At 42.8% G+C, this 26,883-nt stretch overlaps 1 protein-coding gene across 3 annotated transcripts; it reads right to left on the bottom strand.

Annotated features, from left to right (window-relative positions):
* Window positions 1-151: 151 nt before the first annotated feature.
* Window positions 152-26,883, bottom strand: slc1a2a (solute carrier family 1 member 2a). Of its 3 annotated transcripts, XM_018752408.2 has the most exons (11): window positions 12,479-12,769; window positions 6,278-6,414; window positions 5,556-5,708; window positions 5,005-5,255; window positions 4,746-4,905; window positions 4,312-4,438; window positions 3,780-4,013; window positions 3,301-3,495; window positions 2,555-2,689; window positions 1,905-2,136; window positions 152-516 (listed from the first exon to the last, which is right to left on the bottom strand). In XM_018752408.2, exons 1-11 carry the CDS (start codon window positions 12,481-12,483, stop codon window positions 445-447), a joined length of 1,701 nt encoding a protein of 566 aa, XP_018607924.1. In that variant the 5' UTR covers window positions 12,484-12,769; the 3' UTR covers window positions 152-444. The 3 variants fall into 3 exon arrangements, with proteins under 3 accessions (XP_018607924.1, XP_029111784.1, XP_029111783.1); XM_029255951.1 differs by lacking the exons at window positions 152-516; window positions 12,479-12,769 and adding an exon at window positions 26,545-26,883 and having other exon boundaries at window positions 1,866-2,136; window positions 4,746-5,255; XM_029255950.1 differs by lacking the exon at window positions 152-516 and having other exon boundaries at window positions 1,866-2,136; window positions 4,746-5,255.

The following is a 26,883-nucleotide window of genomic DNA, read 5'->3' on the forward strand; positions in this document are numbered from 1 at the left end:
GCCATGTGCAAAAGTCTGTGTTTCAGCTCTTCGAGGGAGAAGAGAGCAGCTGCCAGAAGTCAGTTGCTGATTTCAAAAATGAATATATATATATATATATATATATATATATATATGTTTTATGCTTATTTAGATAGTTATGTGTAATACTGCTGTTTTCTCCCTCTGTTCCCCAGAGCTTTATTTTTTATTCCAAGGAACATAATGAATCACGCTGGGCTTCTATTTGGCTCGGGGTTAGTTTGTTATTAATTTTAGTAAATCAGCGTTAGTTTACTAAGTAACTAAGAGTTGATCAGTTGTTAAATAATAACAGTTACCGCCTCTTGCTATATCTATTTGCATTGAGTTTAGGGTTAATGGCTCATTTATTGATTGTTTTTCACCAGCTTGCAGAAAGTTGTGGAGATCAGGGTAAGGTGCAGTTGCTCTCTGTGTGTTGTGTTATTCTCGTTTCCATGGTTCTTCCCCAACGACAGTGTATTCCGCACTGGAGCCATTTGTGGCCAAGGGTACCTGAAAGCAATTATTAGCAATATCTAACTGTAAAATGAAAGTGCCTTTATTTCACTAATCTTCAGCAAACCTCATGAATATGAAGCTTGCAACTTTTTGGAACACAAAGGTTAAGTCTGCTGTTGAGGACAATGGCAGAACCGTATCACTATTCTGTGTCTTCTTCACACTCTCATTTGACATTGCTTCGTTTGTGGTGGAGAAGTGAGAGCTTATTTTGTTATTAAAATTATTTTAACATTGACCAAATGCGGAAGAGTATTTAATATCTAACTAATGATAGTGTTGGGCAGTGGAGCGGGTTGCCTGCATGAGGGCTGCCATAAAACAGTAAAGCAGATTGTAGACTAATGCGAGTAATAAGGTGCATGTACAATGAATTATGTATTCCTTGGGCTGACATTTATGTTTTACACAAGAAACTAAGTCATTTGTACAAGTTAAGGTGAAATCCCTGTTAATATTTAAAATTCTCTATATTTCATTATTCACAAAGACAGTTTCTTGGGGGGGAGGTATATAAATGTAATAAATTAATGCAATATATGAGTATTTTAGCACAAAACACATTTAATGAATAATAAAATAGACCTTCTACAAGAGTCTACAAAACAGATTAGGCAGTTAAGCCGTGTTGCCGGAATTGGAATTTTTTCCTGAAATATCTTTCAGGTAACCTGGTTAAGTGGGGCTCAGTCAGAAATCCCCTGTGGGGACAGTACACCTGAAGTGGCTCTTTCTCTCCCTACACCCATCCTGTGATGGGGTTGTGAAAGACGAAGATGTAGGAAAATGGGACAGATAAAAATCCCTCTTTGGTTTGCCATCTTCTGCAGCCTTTTTCATGGTTCACCGGTTGCTTTTTTTCACAGATTCTCCGTAGGCATTTAACTTCACGAGGAGCGCTCATTTTTGTAGAAAATTATTAATTAAATATACTATGTTTAATTTATTCATAGTCACTTCTGATCATAAATTAAAATTCATATTCACCATCCCTTATTAAAATCTCTTGAAATAGAACAGCAAATATTTTCTATGCAGAAACTGACACTACAACCCTGACCATGATTTAGTATTTTGAAGTCCTCATTAAGTTGACACTTTCAAAGAATATGTTTGGGCAGCTCAAAAAAAGTGCTATTCTATTTTAAGAAGTGAGTGGATAGATGATTAAAAATGTGCATATATACCTTTATTTTTAAAAATATACATATATACATTTGTTGTTTTCTGTTCTTTTTCCCCATTAAATAATTTTTCTTTGAAAATATTTAGGTATTTACACAAATTTGTACAAATCCAAAAAAAGACAATGGTTAACGAAACAAGCGTTAGTACAAACTCCGTTATATACATGTTTCTATATCTGTAAGGGTGAAATGTACCTTGCATTCATCTACCCGGACAGAGTTGTGACCAGCATAAATACACTGGTTGGAGCTGTTTTCTCGGTGGTTCTTGAGGTCATCGTAGTAGGACTGCGTCTTGGTCATCTCGATGTCGTCTGAGCGCCCGTGCAGGGCGTCCAGATTCTCCAGCTCTGCCTTGGACAGGTGGTACACGATGCCTGCCCCGTAGGAGTCACCCACCACGTTGACAGATGTTCGGAATCGGTCCCTGGGCCGGAACATTAGTTGGTCAAAGGAACCACAAAAATTACGTATTCATTTATTCGATGCTTTTTTCTAAAGCAACGTATAGTGTTTGTGTATAAAAGAGACTCACGATCATTTAACAATTCATACAGCTAGGTTATTTCTACTACAGCATTTCAGGGTAAGCACTTTTTTCAAGGGTACTCGGGAGGAGTGGGATTTGAAGCTCTGTCCTTAGGGTGCAAGGCAACAACTCTACTATACTATCTGCGTTGTCACTTTTGAGTACGCTGTATTTCAGGGACTGGTTTTTAGCCTAAGGTGATGTAAAAAAACTGAACGACATGATCATCATGCAGTGCTTTCCAGCTAATGATGCACATACGGAGGCTCAGCCGGGGGTTTTTTTCTGTGAGCACATTTGAAGCGAGTGAACTCACAGAAGCCAGTCGACCGCCACCAGTAGGCTAATGTCCTGAGTAGGTAAGCCCACAGCGGTCAGAATGAGAAGCATGGTGACCAGTCCAGCACTGGGAATACTTGCTGCCCCTATACTGGCCAGGGTGGCTGTTAGACTGGGAACAGACAGACATACAAGTAATATCTCATTACCTTCAAGAGCACTGCAAATGACAGAAACACCCTACATTCATTTATTTAGCAGATGCTTTTCTCCAAAGCAACTTCCAATAGATACTATGTAGTGTTATCAGCCCACACACTTTATTCACATGGTGACTTACACTGCTAGATACACTACTTATACTGGGTCATTCATCCATACATCAGTGGAACACACTCTCTCTCTGTCACTCACACACTATGGGTGAACCTGAATAGCATGTCTCCGGACTGTGGGAGGAAACCAGAGTACCCGGAGGAAACCCACGCAGACACGGGGAGAATATGCAAATTCCACACACACTGAGTAGGGGTCAAACCCACACCTTCTTGCACCACACATGTGCTGTGAGACAGCAGTGCTACTCGCTGTGCCACCCCAAGAGAGGCAGCACCCTCAAGACAGTTTGCTACATTCATGGGCAATGAGGATACTTTGCTGATCATCCAGTGATACCTAATAGCAATGCCAATACAACAGAAAAGCAGAAATTAAGTATATATCTTGCTACCAATCACCAAATTCTCAACTGGAAAGACAAATATGATCTGTGTTTCGGCCTACCTGACTGTGACAATCTGACCAGCGTCCAGAGCGATGCCGTTCATCTGAGCGATGAAGATGGCTGCCACCGCTTCGTATAGTGCCGTGCCATCCATGTTGATGGTGGCGCCAACAGGAAGTACGAAACGGGTCACCCTCTTATCAATGCCAAGATTCTCCTCAAGGCATCGGAAGGTCACTGGCAGGGTGCCAGCACTGAGAGAGGGTAGACAGAGACAGGTAGACAGGTGATGGGTGAAGGTTGGAGAAAACAGATCAGTGTTTATATTCTTATCCTTTTTTCTTATTTTGCATTGTAATACATCCTGTACTTCTGCCAGATGATCACTTCAAAATGCACGTTTTTAATGAGTGCTGTAAATATAATAGTAAAAATAAATCCATGGAAGATATCACAATAAAAATATTGATAGATTAGTATGGTTGTATTACAAGGGTGGACATTATGGGCCACATGATGGAGGGAAACAATTCTGTACCTGGAAGCAGTTCCCAAAGCAGTGATCCATGCCTGAAAGATCCCCATGAAGAAGGAGAAGGGATTTTTTCTGACGATGGCAAAGTAGATGAGTGGCAAGAAGATGGCGCCATGGATTATGAGGCCGACAATGACCGTAACCATATACATCCCCAGCTGTCTTGCCACTACCTCCAAATCTTTGATGGAGATGATCTTCCCACAGATCAAGCAGGCAATACCTAAGGGGGAGTACCTGGAGAAGGTAAACAAGAAAGACAAGACCTCACTGTTGGGAGTAATGGTTGCATTAGTTAAACAATCTGCATGTAAGTTTAATATTTAAACGGAAAAAGGTGTTAAAGCACTATGTTAATTTCACAGTTTTAATGTGCCATAGATTCAACTCGTCATTTAACAACGCATAATTGCTTTTGCGAATTAAAACACATATGGTTCCATTTTGAATGTATTTGTAATTACGTAATCCACTTCAAAAGTCCTTTTTACAGCCGTCACAGGAGAGTCACTCGGGCTCCGGAAGAGTCACTGACCACATGATCATGATGACCAGCCTCATTACAATCTCGTTGAGGATGTTGAAGAAGTCTATCATCAGCCTTGCCTTTTCACCCATCTTTCCCATGCAGATACCAAAGGCAATGAAGAAGCCAATGAGGCCTGCAATTTAAGGCAAATAAATTCCTTAAAGCTCCCAAAAGAAGCTATTTAAAAAAAATGCAGAATACAGTCATTGTATTGCTGCTTTTTCACTTGATAATAGTGAAATGAGGACAGAAGATATGTTTTCTTATTTAGAAGCTGTAATAAAACTATAATTTCACTGAGATGTACATCACTTTGGAGAAAAGTGTCTGCTAAATGAATAAATGCAAACAAACCACTATTATTATTATTATTTTTTTTACCTCATATAATTTCAGTATTATGGAATACAAGTCCATCAGCAGGCAACCCCATTCCTTACCTAATACATTCATTCCACTTTTGAACTGAAGGGATTTCTTTATGATATAAACAGGCTCTGGTGGTGCCATGGTGGTGTTCAGCAGAAAATCGCCCATGGTGCTGTTCACGTCTTCTGGATAATCGTTAACCTGCTCTACCTTCTTAGTAACGGTTTGGATCTGAGCAGAAAAGTAGCCCAACATGTCATTTGGTGAGAAACAACAGTAAAGCATAGGACGCAGCTGAAAAAGGAGTTCTAGCACAGTGAGCTGCCATACCTGTTGGAAGCATGCCTGCACCAGGTTCTCAGGGAAGAGGTTCCTGATGAGGTCAAAGAAGGCATCCAAACTGGACACCTCTTCATTCTTGTTGCCCTCCCCAAGACGGGCCCTCAGCTTTGGGTTCCCAGGATGAATAAGAAGCACCAGGATGACGCCCAGCACGGCGGCAATGATGGTGGTCGACATGTAGTAGACCATAGCCCTGGTACCCAGACGCCCACTAGACTTTGCATCTAATCCAGCCAGTCCTTGGGTGGAACAAGGGTCAGTGCAACAACTAGTGAACCTTCAGATGCCGAATCTATCGTTAATGTATTAACAGCAGTATTGATAACCCCACTAGTTATCAATATGTGCAGGAGATCTGGATTCTGCATTTTGCATTTCACTCTTCTCATGTCACAGTACCCAATTCAATTCAAATCAGTTCAATTCAATCTTCTATAGCGCTCTTCTCAACAAAGTCATACAGAGCACTGTAACATATTAGGAAGAATTGTATACATGCCTAATTGTGTAGTATTGCAATCCACACCGCAATGGCAAACCTGTGATTAAACTGGAGATGATGAGAGGTAGAATGAGCATCTTCAGCATCCTCATGAGGATGTCTCCAGGGAAGGCGATGACCATGATGACATCAGGGGGGAGGGGTGAGATGTAACGTAAAAGCATCCCAGCTACAGATCCAAGAATCACACCTGGAGGCCAGAAGAGACCATCATTGGAAAGCAACGCAAGGAAACTGACTATTATGATATGCATTAGTCATTTTTACAACTTAGGAAAATTAATGCAATATTTTTCAGTTTCACAGGCTCATCAACTAATACTTCAATGTATTCAACTGTTATATATACACTGTATTTGAGGCTTATGTATCTTGTAGAATGGACACACACTGTCTGAAACCGCTTGTCCCAAGCGGGGTTGCAGTAAACCGGTGCCTAACCCAGCAACGCAGGGCACAAGGCTAGAGGGGGAGGGGACACACCCAGAACGGGACGCCAGTCCATCACAAGGCACCCCAAGTAGGACTCAAACCCCACACCCACCAAAGAGCAGGACCCTACCAAACCCGTCGCTCCACTGCACCCCCCTCTTGTAGAACACATGAAAAAAATGTCTTAACCTTCTGGAAATTAAAATCTTTGTGTTTAACCCACACAAACCCAAGAGAAGCGAGACGTAGTAGTAATTACTAGAGTAATTGCAATTAATGAATGACAAAGATGGGTCCAGAATCCAACGGTCAAAGGTTCATACTAACCAAGTACTGTCAACGTGAGCAGCATGTTCTTGCATAACTTGCTGCATATGCCTCCACTCTTGGGCTTCGTGGGAGTGTCTACAGGCTCCATGTGGCTCTCGTGCATCCTCACCTCCACTTGTTTAGGCATCTTGGCACTGGTTGGGAATGAAAGTTGTGGTGAGTCATGGATGAAAGTAATAAACTATTCTAAATTCAGATGCGCTGAATTTGAATTGAATTGAAACAAGAGACTCGCTTTGCCTATGATCTCTTCAGTTCATGTGAGGTGTAAATGTTCATACACTATAACTTGTAGATCATGCCCGGATAAACCGTTACAAAGCTACTCCTGTAATGTAACGTAAATGTTTCTATGTATCTCAAAAAAAAGAAAAGTTCTAGGAAGGTGATTTGGAATTGGGGCTAATGGATGAAATTTCATGCAGCTATTCATGTGATGAACTTACATTTATTCACTCAGCTGATGCTTTTCCCCAAAGCAACTTACACTGTTAAGGTCATAATTATTACATGCTTACAATCATTTAGCTGTTTAATTTACTGGAGCAACTTTAGGGTAAAGCACCTTGCTCAAGGGTACTACAGCCAGAGGTGGGGATCAAACCTTTAATCTTTGATCCAAAAGGAAGTTGCTCGATCCACTATGCTATCAGATGTCCCTTAAGAATGAAACGTCTGCATCTAAGTCTCACTTTCTCCTAATGTAACGCACACATTGTATTTTCTATGAGACGTACGTCGCTTTGGAGAAAAGCGTCCGCTAAATGAATAAATCTAAATGCAAATACATTGTTAGAACAAAAAAACACCCAGAAAGTAGGGATTCTCTTTACTAAGACTGGATGTTGCTCTCCAGGCTGTTGTTTTTTGTTGTTTGTTTTTCAGCTCTAGGCTCCAGGCCACAAGTTCACTTTCTTAATGCTGTCCTTCTGTAACTTTAATACCATATATTGAGCAGTTGATATCTCTCTTACTACTGTCAGTATTTGTAGTGGTTAAAGGCTTTTACTTATGATAAATCAAGACAAATCATAAGATAAGTGCAGAGGCTGTGCATCAGAACATATTGACAGCATATCCTCTCAGTGAAGCTCCCCAGGGTTGCTTAGACAGCCAACAGATGGAGGACGATCGAAGAATGGCTTTCATCTGCTTGATTAAAAAGGGCCTCTCTTGCAGACAGACCTATTTCGGAGGAACAGATGTCACGCCGGGATTAGCACGGCTACTGAGATTGACATGTCATCCTGTATCTCGACACCAGTGCAGGCGGCTACAGAAGCCAAGCCCTGAATTTGGCTTATTTCAGTATTATTTTTGATCCTCCCTGGCTGTGTAACATCAGAAATGATTCATTTTCAATAGGATTTGTGTTCTCTGCAGCATTTGGGGAACAGGCAGAGGGAAGGAGGGATTTACAGCAGCCTTTTAAAAAAAATTCTTTGCAGAATTTGCTGTTTAGAGATGGTGTCTTATCTGAGATCAGCCTGTGAGCTGATTTCAGCGGAGAGGTTCATCCCCGAAGAAAACTGCAATCCTCAGATGAAGAGGAAAGAGTCCAAAGAGGAGAGTGAGCAGCCAAGGAGCAGGACACAGATAGATGGAGTTCAAGAGGGTTGAGAGACACAAAAACCCGGTCAATGCATGCTTGAGCTTTGAACAGGCAGAGAAAAATATGCACAGTTATAAATATATAACCAGTGTATCTCGGCATATATCTCATTTCTTCTTTATAACACGCAGTACATAGACCGCTCAACAGAACAGTGATGTTTGTCTGATGATGGAAATGGTGACGCAGGTGGAAATGAAGACCAACAACTGATTCAGCTGACAAAATATTACATTTTTTTTTGTTTTAGGAAGTCCATTCCTCTTGTGAGAACACCTGTTGCAGGCTGTTGTAGCTAACTGACACACACACACACACACACACACACACACACACACACACACACACACACACACACACACACTGAACTACTACTGAATTCCACTCCATCCCAAACACTCTTCTTACAGAAGCACTGGTGTAGATTTGAAAGTAAAAATACACATTTCAAATTTTTACTGCCTTCTTCTATCAAGCTTTAAGCCTTACTGGTGATTTCTGAACAAAGAGCAGGAAGAAGTGCAGGTTTAATAGATATGAGGTCTGGTCACTGACTTAAAGAAATCAATCAGTGATATTCTTTAATATCCACTATGGTTCTTGGTAAGTATTGAAATCTATTGAAAAGCTTTAGGTTGCCCCTCAATGTGACTATATTGTTCATTCTGCATTTTGGGACAATATCACTGTGCTGGTATCCTGCTACAATTTTCTTATTGCCAGCTAGGAAATGTGACTACACACATACAGTCAGAAACCGCTTGCTCTGAGCGGGGGTTGTAGCAAGTCGGAGCCCAACACAGGGTGTAAGGCTGGAGGGGAGGGGACGCACCCCGGACGGGATGCCAGTATGCCGCAAAGCAGCCAAAGCAGGACTGGAACCCCAGACCCACCAGAGAGTGGAACCCATCCAAGCCCACCACGCCACCACACCCCCCCCGGAATGCGCACATACACACATCATCTGAAACCGCTTGTCCCATACGGGGTCGCAGGGAGCCGGAGCCTAACCTGGCAAGACAGGGCGTAAGGCTGGAGGTGGAGGGGAAACACCCAGGACAGGACGCCAGTTGATCGCAGGGCATGCCAAGCGGGACTCAAACCCCAGACCCACTGGAAAGCAGGGCCTGGTCCAACCCACTGCGCCACCACGCCCCCTCCCCCTGGGATGGTGACTAATTATTAATATGAATCTGAATAGAAAAATTCTTGGGTCACTCTGCTCCCTAGGACGGCAATGTAGCGTGTAGAGTTGTCACCTTATAGTCTGAAGGTTCTTGGTTCAGAGGGATGCAGTGGGTTGGTTGAGTGGGGTGCAGATGGTGGGTGAGTTCTTGGTTCAAATCCCCACTCCTGCTATAGGATCATTGATCAAGAAACTTATCCTGAGCTGATACAATAAGATTACCTGGCTTGATTAGCTGTAATCATTTTAAAGACTAAAACATATACCAATTACTGTAGCAATGGATACATTCAAGCAATGTATTCCAAGTTCTCCTTTTTGTGAGCTGTTTCTGAAAGAATTCTTCAGTGGAATCTAAAACCAGCTCTGAAATTTATAAATAAAGCAATCCAAGAATTTCTGATGTACAACCCCAATTCGAAAAAAGTTGGGATAGTATGGAAAATGCTAGCAAAAGCAAAAGGGAGTGATTTGTAAATTTACTTTCACTTGTATGAAAACAAAAGCAGTCTTGAGCTGTGCAATTGTACAGGGCCTTCGTTGCCATATTTTATGCTTCATAACACGCCACACATTCACAACTGGACACAGGTCAGTACTGCAGGCATGTCAGTCTACTATCTGCACTCTCCGCTTCCGCAGCCATCCACTTGTAATCCGGACAGAATGTGGTTTGGCGTCATCCTGCTGGAAAATGCAGGGGCGTCCCTGGAAAAGACAGCATCTGCAAGGCAGCATATGTTGCTCCAAAATTTGTACATATCTTTCTGCATTAATGGGGCCCTCACAGATGTGCAAGTTACCCATGCCGTGGGAACTGACACACCCCCGTACCATGACAGATGCTGACATTTGGACTTGACATTGATTACAGTTTGGATGGTCCTTTTCCTCTTCGGCCCGAAGAACACGACAGCAGTTTTTTTCCAAAAACTATCTGAAATGTTGACTCATCGGACCACAAAACATGATTCCATTTATGTCTCCTTCTCTTAATGTGATGCATAAATTGTACTTTTGCTGAGATATGTGTTGCTTTGGACAAAAGCGTCTGCTAAATGAATGAAGGTAAATGTGCTACTGTCCATCTCCGATGAGACCGAGCCAGAGAAGTCAATGGTGCTTCTGGAAAGTGTTGATGCTTGGCCTCTGCTTTGCACAGTAAAGGCTTAACTTGAATCTGTGGATGCAGTGGTGACCGGTGTTGACTGAAAAAGGTTTACCACAGTATTCCTGAGCCCAGGTAATGATATCCATTACAGATGCACGATGGTTTCTTAGATAGTGATAGAGTCTGGGGGGATCATAGATCGGAAGTGGTTTTTGGTCTTGCGCTTTATGCACCGAGATTTGACCAGATTCCTTGAATCTTTTGATTATATTGTGCACTGTAGGGAGTGAAATGCCCAAAATCCTACCAAGTTGTCTTGGAGGAACCATGTTCTCTAAGTGCTGGATTATTCTCTGACATATTTGTTGGCAAACTGGCGAGCCTCAGCCCTTGCTCTTGAAGGACTAGGCCTTTTCTGGAGGCTCCTTATGTACACACACATTTTCAGAACCGCTCGTCCCATATGGGGTCGCGGGGAACCGGAGCCTACCCGGCAACTCAGGGCGTAAGGCCGGAGGGGGAAGGGGACACACCCAGGACGGGACGCCAGTCCTCCGCAAGGCACCCCAAGCGGGACTCGAACCCCAGACCCACCAGAGAGCAGGACCCGGTCCAACCCACTGCACCACTGTGCCCCCTACGCTCCTTATATACTGTAACACAATTTCCTCACCTGCTTAACACCACCTGTTTCACATTACCTTGTTATTTCAACTTGTCACATCATTATTAATCTTAAACTACCCCGTCCCCAATTTTTTTGGTACGTGTTGTAGGCATCAATTTTAGTATAAACGTATATCCTCAACAGACATTGCTGTTGATTAGGTAAGACATGAAATACCTTTTGTTTTTATTAGTATTTTCCATATTGTCCCAGCTTTTTGGAATTGGGGTCACAATACTAAAACATCCATTGTAAATGAACATCTAAAGTAAAAATGCAGAAATGATTCATCTTCCTATATCACTCTGAATGCCCCACTGATGGCACAGAGCATGCTCTTTATAACAAGACAGGAAACAATTAAATGACTGTAGTTACATTTCATGCAGAAAATACAAGTCTATTGGTGAGTTAATTGAGCATGTACCATAAGCAAATAATGTCAATAAAATGCTCATGAAATAAAATAAAAAAGGAATCATGGAATTGAGTGAGATACTTGCTCTAAGAACAAAATAATCACACTTGGCAATTGTTTACTGCTTCAGTTTACAATCTGGAATAATGTGAAATGCAAGTGTATTTTTAGGTTTGTTCTTCAAGAAAAATCACAACCTTGTGCTTTCCGAGCTGTGTCACATAAGGTCACACGCTATATCAATCTTACAAGTATTTTTAACCAGCAGTTCAGCACAGTGAGAGCTGGCAAATAAATCAGTTATTGCTCTCTGGTTCACACCTTTCCCATCCTAACAGGATTTCTCATGGTAAACCTGTTACAGCGAGCGCTTGTCCCACTTAGGAAAAGCACCACAACAGAGGATAGTTGTGAGTGTTATTAAGGTATAGAGTCAGAAGGCCACAGAATAGGGGTTATGCTGTCTTTATTCATGGGTTTGTTGAAATTAAAATATCATAGTATTTTGCGCTGTGTTCATAATGTTGTTGGTGTGGATCGTAGCCAAACACGTGCACTGTAGTAATGCTTATATTTCTATCACAGTGCCGAAAGCTTAAATAAGACAGCATGACCCAGTGTGAGAGGACATCATCCCCAGGTAGTGTGGAGATACCCTTCTACCAACACTAAAGTAGGGCGTGTCACCTCTGATCACATGACGTAGTGGATTACTAATTCCATGAACAATTATCTAATTACAGTACAACTTGCGGCATCCTCATTTGACCTTTTCATTCTCTAATGCAACAAAAATAATAACTCGGATAAATTACTCTGAATTCCAGGAATAAAAAATACACACACACACTTTCAGAACCGCTTGTCCCTTACGGGGTCACGGGGAACCGGAGCCTACCCGGCAACACAGGGCGTAAGGCCAGAGGGGGAAGGGGACACACCCAGGACGGGACGCCAGTCCGCCGCAAGGCACCCCAAGCGGGACTTGAACCCCAGACCCACCGGAGAGCAGGACTGCGGTCCAACCCACTGCGCCACTGCACCCCCCGGAATAAAAAATAATTTTACAATAATCCCATACTGCAGCAATTATGTAACTGTAAAGATCATTACAGGCATTCATTTTAAATTACCATTAATATATTAATTTTGAGAAATTTTGCATTTCGAGACTTTTTCGTTAATGTTCCAGCGTTCCTCTTACCTCATACTGTCGTAAGCAGTGAAATTTTGCAGAGACTGAAGTTATTCTTGACGCACGAGCTATGCATAAGGAGATGCAGAAAGGCAAGGGAGATCCGCCTCACATTTCGGCCGGGACGGCTGAGAAATCCTTACGTTGGGCCCTGGACAAAAGGCTGTGGAAGCTGTTCACGCTTTGGCATCCATGCTTAAAGGTTCAGCAAAAGTCAGGAAGGATATGGATTCACATCTGCTGGTGCCCAGGTGGCCTGGTTCAAGTGTACAGACCAGAGGAATGCCTGGAGCCTCTCCGGATAAGCAAGCGGAGGGAGGAGGAGGAGGAGTCATATCAGATTAAGTACTATAAGCAAAGGAAAACCCCTGTGGTTCCCTGTTCTCCCTTTCATTGTAAAATCCTTTAAAATGCTTCTCTGCTTTTTGGTACAAGGGAAGCTCAGCAGAGGTCCGGCTAACGATGACATAAAGGCATGAGCGAGAGTCACGGCTCAGGGTCTTCTGACGCCTGTCCCTTGCAGTTGCTAAGACATCTGGGGACAGCTGGTAGTGTAGTGATTAGAGAAACTGCCACTGGACCCAAATGTCGCAGGTTCGATTGCCACCTCTGGTTGCAGTACTCTTGAGCAAGGTGCTCTTCCTTATCTTAAATTGCTCTAATAAAATTCCCCAGTTTAACAAATAAGTAACTGTAAATACCTTAACACAGTAAGTTGCTTTGAAGAAAAGCACCAGATAAATGAATTAATGTATCTAACTATGTAAATGTTGAACTCCAGATAGCTATATGGCTCAGTTAAAAGGCAAGAAGTCGTGACATAGCAAAGCATAAATAAAGTTGTGCAGGCATACCGCTTTTTATTTAATTATTTATTTATTTATTTCATGAACTTGAAGAGCTTGTATGACTTGATTTTCGAAGAAAACAATTCAAATTGTTCCCAAGCACACTTGGAGTGGGCTGCCAAACAAAGGCATGGTGGCTTCAGCCCTATACTGGAGCGTACAGACGCTACCCATTCACTGATCCTGTTTGTAAACTCATTATCTGTTAATTCTGTTTGGGATGGGAAAGTTACGTAATGGCGTTACGGCAGGGAAAACACTGTCCGTCTGCCGGCTGGATTTCGCGTTAGTAATTACACGGTAACCCCTGTATTCATAGGCGGCTAAAATTTGTGCCCAAGGAAAAAAATGTGAAGAGGTTCTCCATGTTAAAGATGAAAATTTGATCTGACACTGCATTCTTGTTTTTGCATGACAACAAAAAGGTAGACAAGTTGTTTTATCAAGGCGAAAGGCAAACAAAGTAACAGCACTGTCGATGGTTCCATGAGGTGTCATCTAAAGTTGCTGAAACTGGATGGTATTCCAAAGAGTGTTTTTGGATGGAAATGGGCCTTTAAAGGATACTGCGAGGGACGTGGGGGGTCGAGGGTCATACCATTGGGCCAAAAGGAGTCTGTGAAAGGAAGGACAAGGCGTCCATCCATGCTCTTGGCTGGCATCACATGAGGTGCCCCACTTCCCTGTTTACTCTGAGGGACCTTTGTTCAGCACGGAGAACGGCGGTGGTGGCCCTCGCTGCTGCGGCCAGGGGGGCCGAGTCCAAGCTGGCAGCAGTGAGTCCGAGGGTGCGGGGTTAGGGGAGCGTGTGGGGGGGGCGGTGGTTGGCATGCGTGTCCAGAATGCCACTCCATTCAACCTGGTGATGTCATGTCCACCATGGAAGAAAGAGACTCAAACTCTCCTTTCTTCCACCCGAAAAGCGCTTTCCGGGATAAATAACTCCTCAGAAAAAGCGGTGCCCAGAGTCCCATAATCAAGGGCGATTATCCTATTTTACGCTGCCCTCACAGATCTCGCCGTTTCCCTAAGCGAAGGCTTTGAGAGGGTCACAGTAAACTAAGTGAGGTTGTCGTAGCAACAAGGCAGTTTAAGGGGGACAGGAAGAGGATGAATGAAGCCGTTCTGGAGATTTTTAAAAAAGTGCCGTTAAAGAAACCAATCAACACGCCGGGGATTCGGGCGAAAGGAAATGGAGCTATCAAGGTATTCTGAAGACGATCCGTATCGGGGTGCCACTCGGATCCATATCAGACCCCTCATTCCTGAAATTCCTGCCCTTTAGATCATGCACGGATAGAAAGACAAAAGCGCATGTTTTTAGCATGTGCATTACTGTACCGGAAGTAGTTCTGCCACAATCTTTCAGCAGGTTAAAATGCATGGATCCCCCAGGATGAACATAGAGAGCTGTTGGCGTGCCAGTGAGCTACACCTACAGCACCATGTTTTCCGGAGCGGTGTACTCCATCGGCCTCAGGTTCCCTGGCGGGCCAAAGGCACATGGTCCCCCCCCCACCCCCCCCCACCACCCGCCCTGCACGGCTTCACCTGACCGCCGGCTGCGATTAGTCAACAGGTGTCTATAATTAACAAATCTGTCCCTGAGCGCAGCTAATCCGACACAGACACACAAACCGGAGTGCCGCAGACGTGACACACCTCGCCTGGCTTTTTCAGTGGTTTCAACTTCGGAATTATCTGCGATTTACAATAATTGTTAATGTTGCAGAATAATATGGAACAATTTTGAAAACGTAACATGGGGTAACACAGAAATTAATTATTTAATGCTGTTTCAAGTTGCAGTGTTTCATTAGACTAAGAGTAGATTTCTGTCTAATTATGGCTATGAAATACACATTGTTTTATATACAGTCTATACTTTGTTTCATGTGCATTTGCTTCGTAACTAGTATATATAGGCATCGAAACGCCTTGGCTATTTTATTAGCACCGCTTCTCATAATTCCCTTACCTGTACTTGAATTTAGTAGAAATGTGTACACAGATTTTCCCTTTGGGTGTTATGTATGTTAACTAGTTCTGAAATCAATGGGGAGCGGTTGCATCTTCATGAACTGAGGTTACCCTTTCAGATTGGATTAAATGTTGTAGTGGACCATAATGGCATTACATGCGCCCCTTGAGGCTGAATGAATGTCCACAAGAGTTCTCCCAATTGTAGAGACCAGGAGCTGTTGAACACTTTCCAAAGCTGATGTGCCTTTGACAGATGGTCATCGATGAAATTGCCGAATAAGCTAAAAATTGGCTTTCATGCGAAGAGGGCGCATGATGGTTTCATTTCAGTCCCAATAACACATGCTTTAAATTGCACATCGCTGCTGCTCTGGAGAAGTGCATCTTTCACTTCTGGCAGCTGAAAACCTCAAAAGTGCATCCAGTATGAGTGTGTAGCGGATGGCACATGTACAGGAACTCGACTAGTTTCTCTTACGAGACGCGAAATTAGTGGCTACCGCTAACAGCTGGAGAATGAGAAGACCAGATGTTACCAACAATCTGAACTGTAGGAATAAGACTGTCATCAGAGGTTTTTACTGATTAAACCAGTCCAAAAATGACATCTTCCAGCATACAAAAAGCAAACTCTGCTTAAATTAATAGTCTTCTCAATAGTGAAGGGTATAACTCTCCTGTCTGCAGACACAGTTTTCTGTTATACGCACAAAAGTAATTTCTAATTTTGTTTAGAGTGTTGACAGTCCACAAGCACTCGGGCCTTTGGCATTCCTTCTATTAACACCCTGTCAAGCTGACTTCTTTCTTTACGCACCACATGTGAGATGACGCTACCCATGAATAATAACTGGAGGGGCCAATCACTCAGTGCTGGTAGCTGGCAAACTAAAAGTGCGTAACGGTGCACAGTTGTTGGCACAAACGCAGCAGTCAGTCAGGTCAGGGACTATCGGAATCAGCTCCGTAAATTGCTAAGATCAGATGTGAACCATCATCTGAGTTACAGGACTAAGCTTGCGGTCAGGAGAGGCGCTTCACTGTCTGAGCCGACTGAAACCGCTCAGCATATTCTATATTTTTAAACGTCCTGTAAATGACAACGACAGCTAGCTCAGGGTGTTGGCGCCCCCCCCCCCCCCCCCATCATTTCTGCAACATATATTTAATTCTAAATTGTTCCTTTCGTGAAATTATAAGCATAACCCTTTCAGTGGCCGTGGACAAAGGCGTAAACTAAAAAAGAACAATGCAAATAAGAAATCATGGTAACTACATACAGAATACATGTTAAAATACGGGGTGGTGTGGTGGTGCAGCAGATAGCGTAAGTGCCTTATAACACCTGGGCTGCAGAAAGAGATGTAGATTTGATCCCTGTTCAGCTGGCATGGGGTCTGCAAATCTTCCCTCAGTTTCTTCGGAGTGCTCTGATTTTCTCTCACGGTGCAAATGCATGTGTTTCAGGTAATCCGGTGACTCTTAAACTGCCCTTTTTATGTGAGTGTGTGTGTGTGTGTGTGTGTGTGTGTGTGTGTGTGTGTGTGTGTGTGTGGCTACCCTGTGATAGACTGACCCCCTGTTCGAAGACTGCTCTGATTCAAAACATATGCTACCTGGATAGGCTCCAGACCACTGCAAGCCTGCAACCCAGCTTTGACAAGCGGTTGTAGATAATAAATAATCAACTACCATATGTCACAAATGACAAAAATAACACAGTAATAAGGCCTGCAAACAATTAGAAACATGACTTTCATATTCGCGGGGAAAGGGTCATTTGATTCCTCTAATAATTTTTCACTAGCGATACTAAAATAGCAGGAGATGAGACGACATGGTGAAAACGGGAGGTGAGGTATTTCAGTTGTTGAATTTATTATAGTCGTCCTCATTGCTGCTCTTCTGTTTTCCAAAGCACTTTTTTAGTCAAGTTTTCCATAAAGTTTGATTTTGACACAAAGCTAATCCCGGGCTGCCTGCTTTGAAGAGCTCATCCTCTCTCTGTAAAGCCCTCGAACAGCGATCTGTGGTACAAAACAGAAATGACACCAAATCCCTTGCCGAGAATTAATCCCCTTTTACAAGAGAAATGTGTAAATCCCCATGGTGCTGCTTCAAGTCTGTACACCGCAGTGTTCCAGCGTGGCACAGACAGCGACTGTGCTTTGTGGAATGCCATATTCTGCTTTAAAGGATCCCCTTTGCTTGTGTGAATATATAATGGTTTTATTAAAAGTGTAATACTCCTATTATGTTAACCCTGCTGCTAACACACACAGCATTTCAATCCATATTCATTGCTGCCATCTCCACCCGTAATTTTCTTTCATGAAATCACAGTAGTTAGACAAAGCAATCATGGAATAATCTGTGTTAATATGAACTGCTCTCGTTGCAAGGATTGGGGTTTTTAATGCCATTACATACCCAAGCTGCAGCGCTCGTAACCTTTGAGTCATACGTACCGTATAAAAGATGGTTGCAAACATCAGCTACGCTCCCTATTACAGAAATGGAATGTCATCGTGCATTTTTCCTACGTGAACTCTTATTGCAAAATCACGCTTCGCTTAAGGCGATCAGCCGTAATATTCTTATCCTACAATTAAATATTTCGCAGTTCTGTTTTTGCCACAGCCTCGTAATTTTCTTCGTCCACCTAGAGTCGGACCTGCTTGGAGTCAATAATGACAGACTCGGGACGACCAAAGGCACCGTGTTTCACACAGAAGGAAATTCCCGGTCAGCATTCAAATGAACCCATTGGTATGGATCACGGACGGAGCAACAAGTAAACGATCATACTGACATTTGAATATTTGATAACATGGAAAAACAGAATAATCGTGGCTAGATGGACTGTCTAACTAGATTCTAATTATCTAGAAGTTTATGCTGTGAGCCAAAGCCCAAACAAAAATCCTTGTATTTAACAGGCAATGAAGCAAGCCGGCCTTGGAACACATCACACCGCGGAATAAAGGGCCAGTTTAAATGAGTCCAAGTTTATTCTCAGGCCCCAGAGCTGGGAAACGGGCAGCGCGGGGCTCAGGAGGGACCTTAATTGTCCCGGTGCATATTTCCAAACGGAGATGACAAATGAGCTATGAAGGGGCCCCTTGTGGGTCCCATTGAAGGCACCCAGTAGTAAACAGACAGGACAGTATGCGAGTCGGTGCGAGGAAACCCTGGAGGCGGAGGGAGTCGGGATCTGGAGCGTTAGGTGACCGTTTCAAGCGCGGCTTTAAACTGAGCTCAATTCTTCACTTTTTTTGCCCTCTGCCACAAACAAGCACCGGCTCGGCCGCGGGTTCCCACAGCTCCTGCGATTTGCATACTCAAGAGAGGAATGAAGAAGGGGAAAGCTCCCCTCTAAGTGCAAAGCGGTATAGAAGATGGAGCGATCTCACGTTGCTGCTTAAAAGAATTATTGAAGTTGAGGCCGTAACAAGGTGCTGGCTTCACTGCCTCTCTTTTCTCAAGGACGGAACTGAGTGAAATGGTAGAGTGGGAATGACAGCTTGAGAAAAGTTTTGGGATCAACTCAAAGTGTGCACGGAATGTCAGTATGATGCTGAAATGTGACTGATATTCAGATGACTCAATGGTCAGTATGAATTCCATAAAACTTTATTGTGGTGAAAGTGAAGAATAACACACATATAATCCTCCTTTTTGACAGGATTATTATTGTTTCCTCAAGTTTTAAAAAAATGTCAAGCTGGCACTGTCACAACCAAGGCAAGTTCTAACCAAGTTCGAGCCTAAAATATCCCACTGTCATCACCGAGGCAAAATGCATCGAATGAACTTCCAAACTGACACGAAGACTTTTGTGAAAAGGTCAACATCAGTCATAGCAGTCATAACTCAATGTCATTAAACAATTTCCATTTTTATTTCTGGAAATATCCTTATCATCTCAGTTTCAAGCCATATTTTGGTCAATGTTTCTTTTAATAGCAAGAAAAGAAAATAGAACCGTTTTTCCATCCACTTGCATGTGGAAATACATTAGAGATGAATGTCAAATAAATTACTGTCTATATTCCAGTAATTAGTATAGAGCAGCAGGAATTCTGCACATTGCAGAAAGCATATATTAATTAAATGTTTAAAAATGTTAATGAGCCCTTGCTGATGCAAATTTGCAGATTCAGCATAATTTCAGAAATGATCTAACGCAAAAGCAATTTTCAAATAGGTTGATAAAATGTACCCATTATGAGAATATTCTTCAGTGCTACCTTTTCTTGCTTTCATTAACCACTCGTCCTCGTTGCGGCAGTCAGGAGCCTAACCAGGAATCAGCAGACGCAAGCTGAAGAGGGTACACACTGGATGGGACATGAGTCCATCATAGGGTAGCCTCATATACAATTTAGAGTAACCAATTCACCTGAAATGCATGTCTTTGGACCATGGGAGGCAATAGGAGCACACAGAATGAGCAGGGATTCAGACCCATGTCTGAACCCACTGCCCAGGAACTGTGAGGATGCAGCACTACCCGCTGTATCACCATACTGTCTCATGTTATCCTTGGATATTGTAATATATATATGTATGTATGACACCAGGGGGTGCGGTGGTGCAGTGGGTTGGACCTCAGTCCTGCTCTCCGGTGGGTCTGGGGTTCGAGTCCCGCTTGGGGTGCCTTGCGACGGACTGGCGTCCCGTCCTGGGTGTGTCCCCTCCCCCTTCGGCCTTGCGCCCTGTGTTGCTGGGTAGGCTCCGGTTCCCCGTGAACCCGTATGGGACAAGCGGTTCTGAAAATGTGTGTGTGTGTGTGTGTGTGTGTGTGTGTGTGTATGTATGACTTTACATGTATCTCTTCCATGGAACTTAACTTACATTTAGTCATCTTGCAGACACTTTTCTCGAAAGCAACTTCCAGCAAACGGTATCTAGTGTTATTAGACCATACCTTTTCACCCAAGGTGACCTACAAAGCTAGATACACTACTTACAATGAGTCACTTGTCTACACACCAGTGAACCATACTCTAAGGTACACACACACACACACACGTACACGCACACACACACATTGACTGAAACCTCTTATCCCAAGCGGGGTTGTGGCAAGCCAGAGCCTAACCCAGAAATGCAGGGCGCAAGGCTGGAGGGGGAGGGGACACACCCAGGACGGGATGCTAGTCTGACACAAGGCACCCCAAGCGGGACTGGAACCCCAGACCCACCAGAGAGCAGGACCAGGCCAAGCCCGCTGCACCACGGCGTCCCCCCTACACACATACACTATGGGAAATTTAGAGTATCCATTTGAAAGCATGTCCTCGGACTGTGGAAGAAAGTCCAGACACCCAGAGGAAATCCATACAAACGTACAAGCACCACACCCACTGAGTAGGGATCAAACCCACATCTTCTCGCACCATGAGAAAACAGTTGTACTTGCTGTGGTAGCATGCACACTGGTAACTCATGTCTAAACAAGCACAAACGTCTATGTCGTGACCAAAATTCAACTTATTTTTGCCCAGTGGAAAGAAAAAGTTCACGGTAGATAACACCAGCAGACAACAGCTTTCATACAGCTGCTCTCACGAAGGAAAAAATCAACCTCAGTCTCAGTTTGCAGGCCTCGTTATTTCCAGTGGGCAAAGCAATCTGGAATCTGGATGAGCACCAGAAGATGTGCTGAGACATTAGATTGTTTTAAAAATTATTTTCTACATTTTTCATAATTTTTTATGATTTGAAAATTAAATATAGAATATATATAGAATATTTCCAGCAGGGCTGACACAGTTGCACAGTGAGTAGCACTGGTTCCTGCCCTGTGGGTTCAGATATGGATTTGAATCCAGGCCAGTCTGTGCGGAATTCACGTTTTGCTGTGTTTAAATAGGTTTCCTGCAGGTGCTCTGGTTTCCTGCCATAGTCCAAAGGTATGTGTTTCAGGTAAGTTGTTGATGCTAAATTGCCCTTGGTGTGCGTGTCTCTGTATGGTTGCCTTGCAATAGACTGACATCCCATTCAGGGTGTACCCTGTCTTATGCCCTATGCTTCTAAGATTGTCTCCTGACCCCTGTGATCAAGCACTGGATAAAAGGTTACTGATAATGGAAGGAATGAAAATTCTAACCGAGGGAATATCTCCCAATATCCAATCATCCTTGGATGAAATTCCATACAAAACAAAAGCCAAGTACAATAATGGGAATAATAAATGGGCTGAGGGCTCCTTAGTTACAGGCCTAACAGGTCTGTTGAGAAGGCATTGACTGAGCTCATGTACCTATGTGGCCTGAAATGATTCTCACATCTTGTCATTTAGCATTAGTTGTATGTTGTATGGACAAAAGTCTCTGCCAAATGAATAAATGCAAATGTAAATGAAATGCTCGCCTGTCGTTTTTAAGATGAATGATCAAAAAATATTACTGGAAGCATGGAATATTCATAAATTCATAATTCATCCTTAAATAGCCACTTTGCCCACCTACAGATAAATGTTTTTTTGGGACTTATAAAACAGTATAAAAAGTAAACAGTCATGGAATTGCTTTAATGAGAATATGCCATTGAAAGATTAATTAGCAATTAATTTTAAAGTTTAGTATGTATCGTTCCTTGTAGATTCATGCTCTGTGGGATTGTGAAATTTCCATCACCCCTGAAAATTAACCGTTTATATACATTATAATGAAATAAATGGAGCAGAAAAGCTTTATTTTTTTCAAAGAGAAGTTTAAATACTATTTACTGAGATTGTTCCAATTTAAAATTCGAGACTACGAAGAAGAAGTTTCATATTTGACAGCTGAAACAGCATCATGTAACTGCATTGGTTTCAATGGGATAAAAATTGGAAAAAATTAAATGCCCTAATTCAGTTTTGGGCAGTAAGATGAAGAACTGAAGGACTGAATTTTGTGTGTGTGTGTGTGTGTGTGTGTATGTTTTTTTTTTTGGGGGAGGGGGGTTGTATGGAGGTGACAAAAGAGCTGGCTGGCTCTTGAGGACACCAGAGTGTTCCCAGGCGGATTACTCAAATCTTCAACACTACACAACGCCAGCATGTCCACAGAGAATGAGTGGACATCACACACATGCACACACACAGGAAAAAATGCAAACACACACTTACTTTCCCTTTCATCCTTTCTTCACTTTCTTTTTCCCCTGTTTTTTCCCCGCAGTTTCTACTGGCCCCGTCTCTCACCCTTGCTATCATAAAAGGCAGCACTGCTTATTTTCTGTTTTGCAGCTGTTGTCCTGAAAGCAAATGGTTCTCTACTCCCCTGCAGGGAAAGGAACGCAGTTTGTCTCACTTTGCTGTACATGATGTATTTTTACAGATGGGATGTTCCCGAGTCTCAATATTCTTCTCTTTCCAAAAGCCCAAGGTGGCCCGTCAGAGAAAACACATCCACGTCCTTAAATTGGATTTCCACTCTGTGGAACACACATGCTGAGACCCCTAAGGTAAGGCACCAGCTCCTGGGTTGAAAACTTCACACTGTCACACTTACGACACACATCTAGACATGATTTCCTCTCCTTTCTCAGAGGCCGTTGACATCTTCTGCAAAGTAGGTGGTTAAAGGTCTCTGTGTCGGCGGTGTGTTGCCCAACAAACAGGAAAGAAATGTTATGTGCGAACTCTTGGTTATTGTAATAATGACTGATCAAAACTCCATAAGCAAAGCAGTGAAAGGTTGAGTTCATGGCCACAGCTGTCACCTTCATCTTTCCATTCAAAGAAGGCTTCTCAAACTCTCAGATACTTGCATTTATTCACTCAGGTGACACTTTTCTCCAAAGGCATTTACAGTGCTACCTACAATTACTGTATGTACCCTTTTATACAGTTTTCTACTGGCGCAATTCATGGTACATACCTTGCACAAAGGTACTAGAGCAGGAGGTTCGATTCAAACCTGTGACCTTCAGGCCTGAAGACAGGAGCTCTAACCAATAGATGCTTATGATATAAGTAGGTGGTAGAAAATGTAGACGGATAATAGATAACCAATAACATAAATGCAAGATGCAAAGCCCATGTGTTTATGAATATTTACACACACACACATTTTCTGAACCGCTTGTCCCATACGGGGTCGCAGAGCCTACCCGGCAACATAGGGCGTAGGGCCGGAGGGGTAGGGGACACACCCAGGATGGGACGCCAGTCTGTCGCAAGGTACCCAAGGGGGACTTGAACCCCAGACCCACTGGAGAGCAGGACCTGGTCCAACCCACTGTGCCACCACGCCCCCGTGTTTATGAATATTTATTTATTTTTTAATTGCTCTGAACACTTCATCTAAAATGCATAATGATTAATTGGTTAGTATCCTGTGTATAGGGGGTGCGGTGGCGCAGTGGCGCAGTGGGTTGGACCACGGTCCTGCTGTCCGGTGGGTCTGGGGTTCGAGTCCCGCTTGGGGTGCCTTGCGACGGACTGGCGTCCCGTCCTGGGTGTGTCCCCTCCCCCTCCGGCCTTACGCCCTGTGTTGCCGGGTAGGCTCCGGTTCCCCGTGACCCCGTATGGGACAAGTGGTTCTGAAAATGTGTGTGTGTGTGTGTATCCTGTGTATGTGATAGTCTTGTTAATTATATTTTTTTAAAAGCTCAGACAACTTATGTGCAGGGTGCCCATGACAAGAGTCTCTGGTAAAGGAAAAAGTAAGGCTTACCACTAGTGAAATATTTTACAAATTAAAACATACAAGTTCTATCATATACATTATTTTTAATTGCTTTCGTAATCAGGGCCCAGGACAAATTGGTCAATTACTGGCTGTAGGCTGTTTGGTCACTCGAGCATCCTAATTGCTTGGTTCTTATTCTTTATCAGAAATGTGTTTTGGAAAGAGTTTCTTTGTCTGAGGGATGAATGGAGTTGTGCTGGAACGGGCTTGATGTCTAATAAGTACCGAATTCTCTTTTGCACCGAGTAATGAGCAGCTTTGCCAGAGTCCGTTCTGTTCTACAGCCTCCTATAATTATAAATCTTGCAGCACGAACGTCTGTTGATTTCAGTTAGATTTTCCCCCCTTTTTTTCAGTGTCTAATTGCTGATGATGTACAACAAGCTCTGAGGTTTATGTATAGTAGACCAGATGTTTTCAGGAATAAACACAGGCTATCAGCAGCAGCAGGACATTTCCATTTTCCAGCTGGTCCTAAATAAACTGCTTGGCAAGTGATGTCGGCCACGGACACAGCCAAGGGAGAGGAGGGCAGCACTTCCCTGTGACTTAACGGAAGGTACCCACCCAGACACATACAGACATTGTTTGTTGTGCTCTGGAGCTTCAACTCATGTGTGCAGCCATTAATTATGTGGTTTCCACAGACGAGCGCTGAGACCGGGTCATAATGTTGGTCTGTCAAATTACCTAATAAAATTTATTTGCACACAACAGTTTAGGGAGGGAGTTATGAGAAAAAATATTGTAAATTTCATGTGAAGAACCTTACTATGATAACACTGGTATCGCTGGTTGTTCAATGTCACAATGAGATGGACCCTATTGAAATTATTGTTATTGTTATTATTGTTATAAATTATTGTTATTGTTATGATTGCTATTGTTCACCCCTTACAACTGAGAAAACTGTCATCCTTTAAAAGCTGTTCAATAACCATTCAATACCATTGCATGCACAGTGCGTTGTGCAACTCATATTCGCATATGCAATGCATAGAGAAAAATATATCCTTTTAGTATGGTGTACAGAAGGATGATGGCAAGGCAACACTTAAATAACTACTGGTAAAAATGAATCCATAAGTAAAAATAGTCTCCTGTAAGATTTAAATTTACTACTATTACATAACACTTGCTTGTGACAGCGATAAATAATTCATGTTCTGGTTCAGTCAGTCAAATCCATTTTTTGTTTAATGACTAGTGATTCAACAAATAACTTTTAATCTTAATATTTAGTAGTAGCAGATAGAATGTCCATTCAAATTTGCATCTGTTTGTTGTAGTTATTACCTTATTATTATACAGTACCAGTCAAAAGTGAGGGTCCAGCTGGGCAAACTGTCCAGTACAGATATGGAACAAACCGGACAGAAGAGTTAAAGCAACGCAACACATAGTTTTGTACATCCTGGGAAGGGCTGCAGAATTGCTGGGATAATACACACACACATTGTCTGAAAGCGCTTGTCCCAAGCCGAGTTGTGGCAAACCAGAGCCTAACCTGGCAACACAGGGCACAAGGCTGGAGGGGACACACCCAGGACAGGATGCCAGTCCATAATAAGACACCCCAAGCGGGACTCGAACCCCAGACCCACCGGAAAGCAGGACCCGGCCAAACCCGCTGCACCACCCCACCACGCCCCCTTGCTAGGATAATATCTTGATTCAATTCCTTATCAAACTTGAAACCTCTCAAAAAAAAAAAAACGAGTTTCCAGTAAATGTGCATGCTCAAATATTTGACATACTCTACAGCATTATTATAGTTACAATATGTGTTATTAAACACACCATTAAAAAGAGAGTCGAGTGACTTGTGAACAGAGTAAAAGAAATTTGCTTGTTCATATCAGCCACAAAAGCCCAAATTTATGTCATCTACTGACAGTTGGCTTATAAAATTACTGTGAGAAAAATGTTACAGTATTTCCCAGGAATTTACACGCATGAAGTAGATTATATCATGTCACAATTGATACAGAATATAAATGAAGAAGTGAAGGTTTGTACCTCATTGCCACTGTTCCATTTTTTGTCAAAAGTAAAATGTGGCCATAAATATAGTGTAATGTAAATGTTATAATGTATCTATACTGTATGTGTGTGTGTGTGTGTGTGTGTGTGTGTTAACATTGTAAGTTGCTTTGGAGAAGCCAACTGACCTACTTTAGGTTTAATCAAATTACTTAGTGCAGCGAACGTGTTCCACAGACCCACACAAACTACAAGTGCTTACACACGCTACTTTACACTACTTTGTTTTCCCACAATCTGTAGTGCCAAAGCTATCCCTGTTATTATGCAATATTAATGCCCGTAGAAGTCAGTTGCATAACCTTTTTAACCATCATGCAAACCGCACCATGTTCCTTACAGCATCATACTCATGACACAAATACATAACTAAACCAGTTTGAATATCAAACAATGCACTGCTGTTTCATTCAATAAATTAATACTAAAAGACTTCTTTTATGTTGCTGTTATTATAAATAATTCTGCACATATTGAACGTCATATGCACTTTAATTAACTGGCTATCACCTACCTGTATTTTTCACTGGAGAATTTGTCAAGGGGATCAGTTTAACCCTGTCTTGTCTGGCTGTCGATCTTCTTGCATGTGCAGCGAAGATATTCGGCAGTGGAAACGTCGCTCCTTAATGCATCCTGCACGAGGATAAATGCCCCCCCCAAAAAGCAAGACAGAAGGATTGTTGTTTCTGTAATCCGTGCAGCTCCTTGTTCAACAATCCCTCTGAACGAATTCTGTCTCCCTCAGGAGTTTGTACCCCCACATGCAGGAGCACGCCACCTCCTCTCTGACCCCCGCCCCCTCTTCAGTCGCCCTGTTCGGATGATGCTCCTCAAGCTCCCGTCAGTAATG

Source organism: Scleropages formosus, chromosome 11 (genome assembly GCF_900964775.1).
Source record: "Scleropages formosus chromosome 11, fSclFor1.1, whole genome shotgun sequence".
Lineage (NCBI taxonomy): Eukaryota > Metazoa > Chordata > Actinopteri > Osteoglossiformes > Osteoglossidae > Scleropages > Scleropages formosus.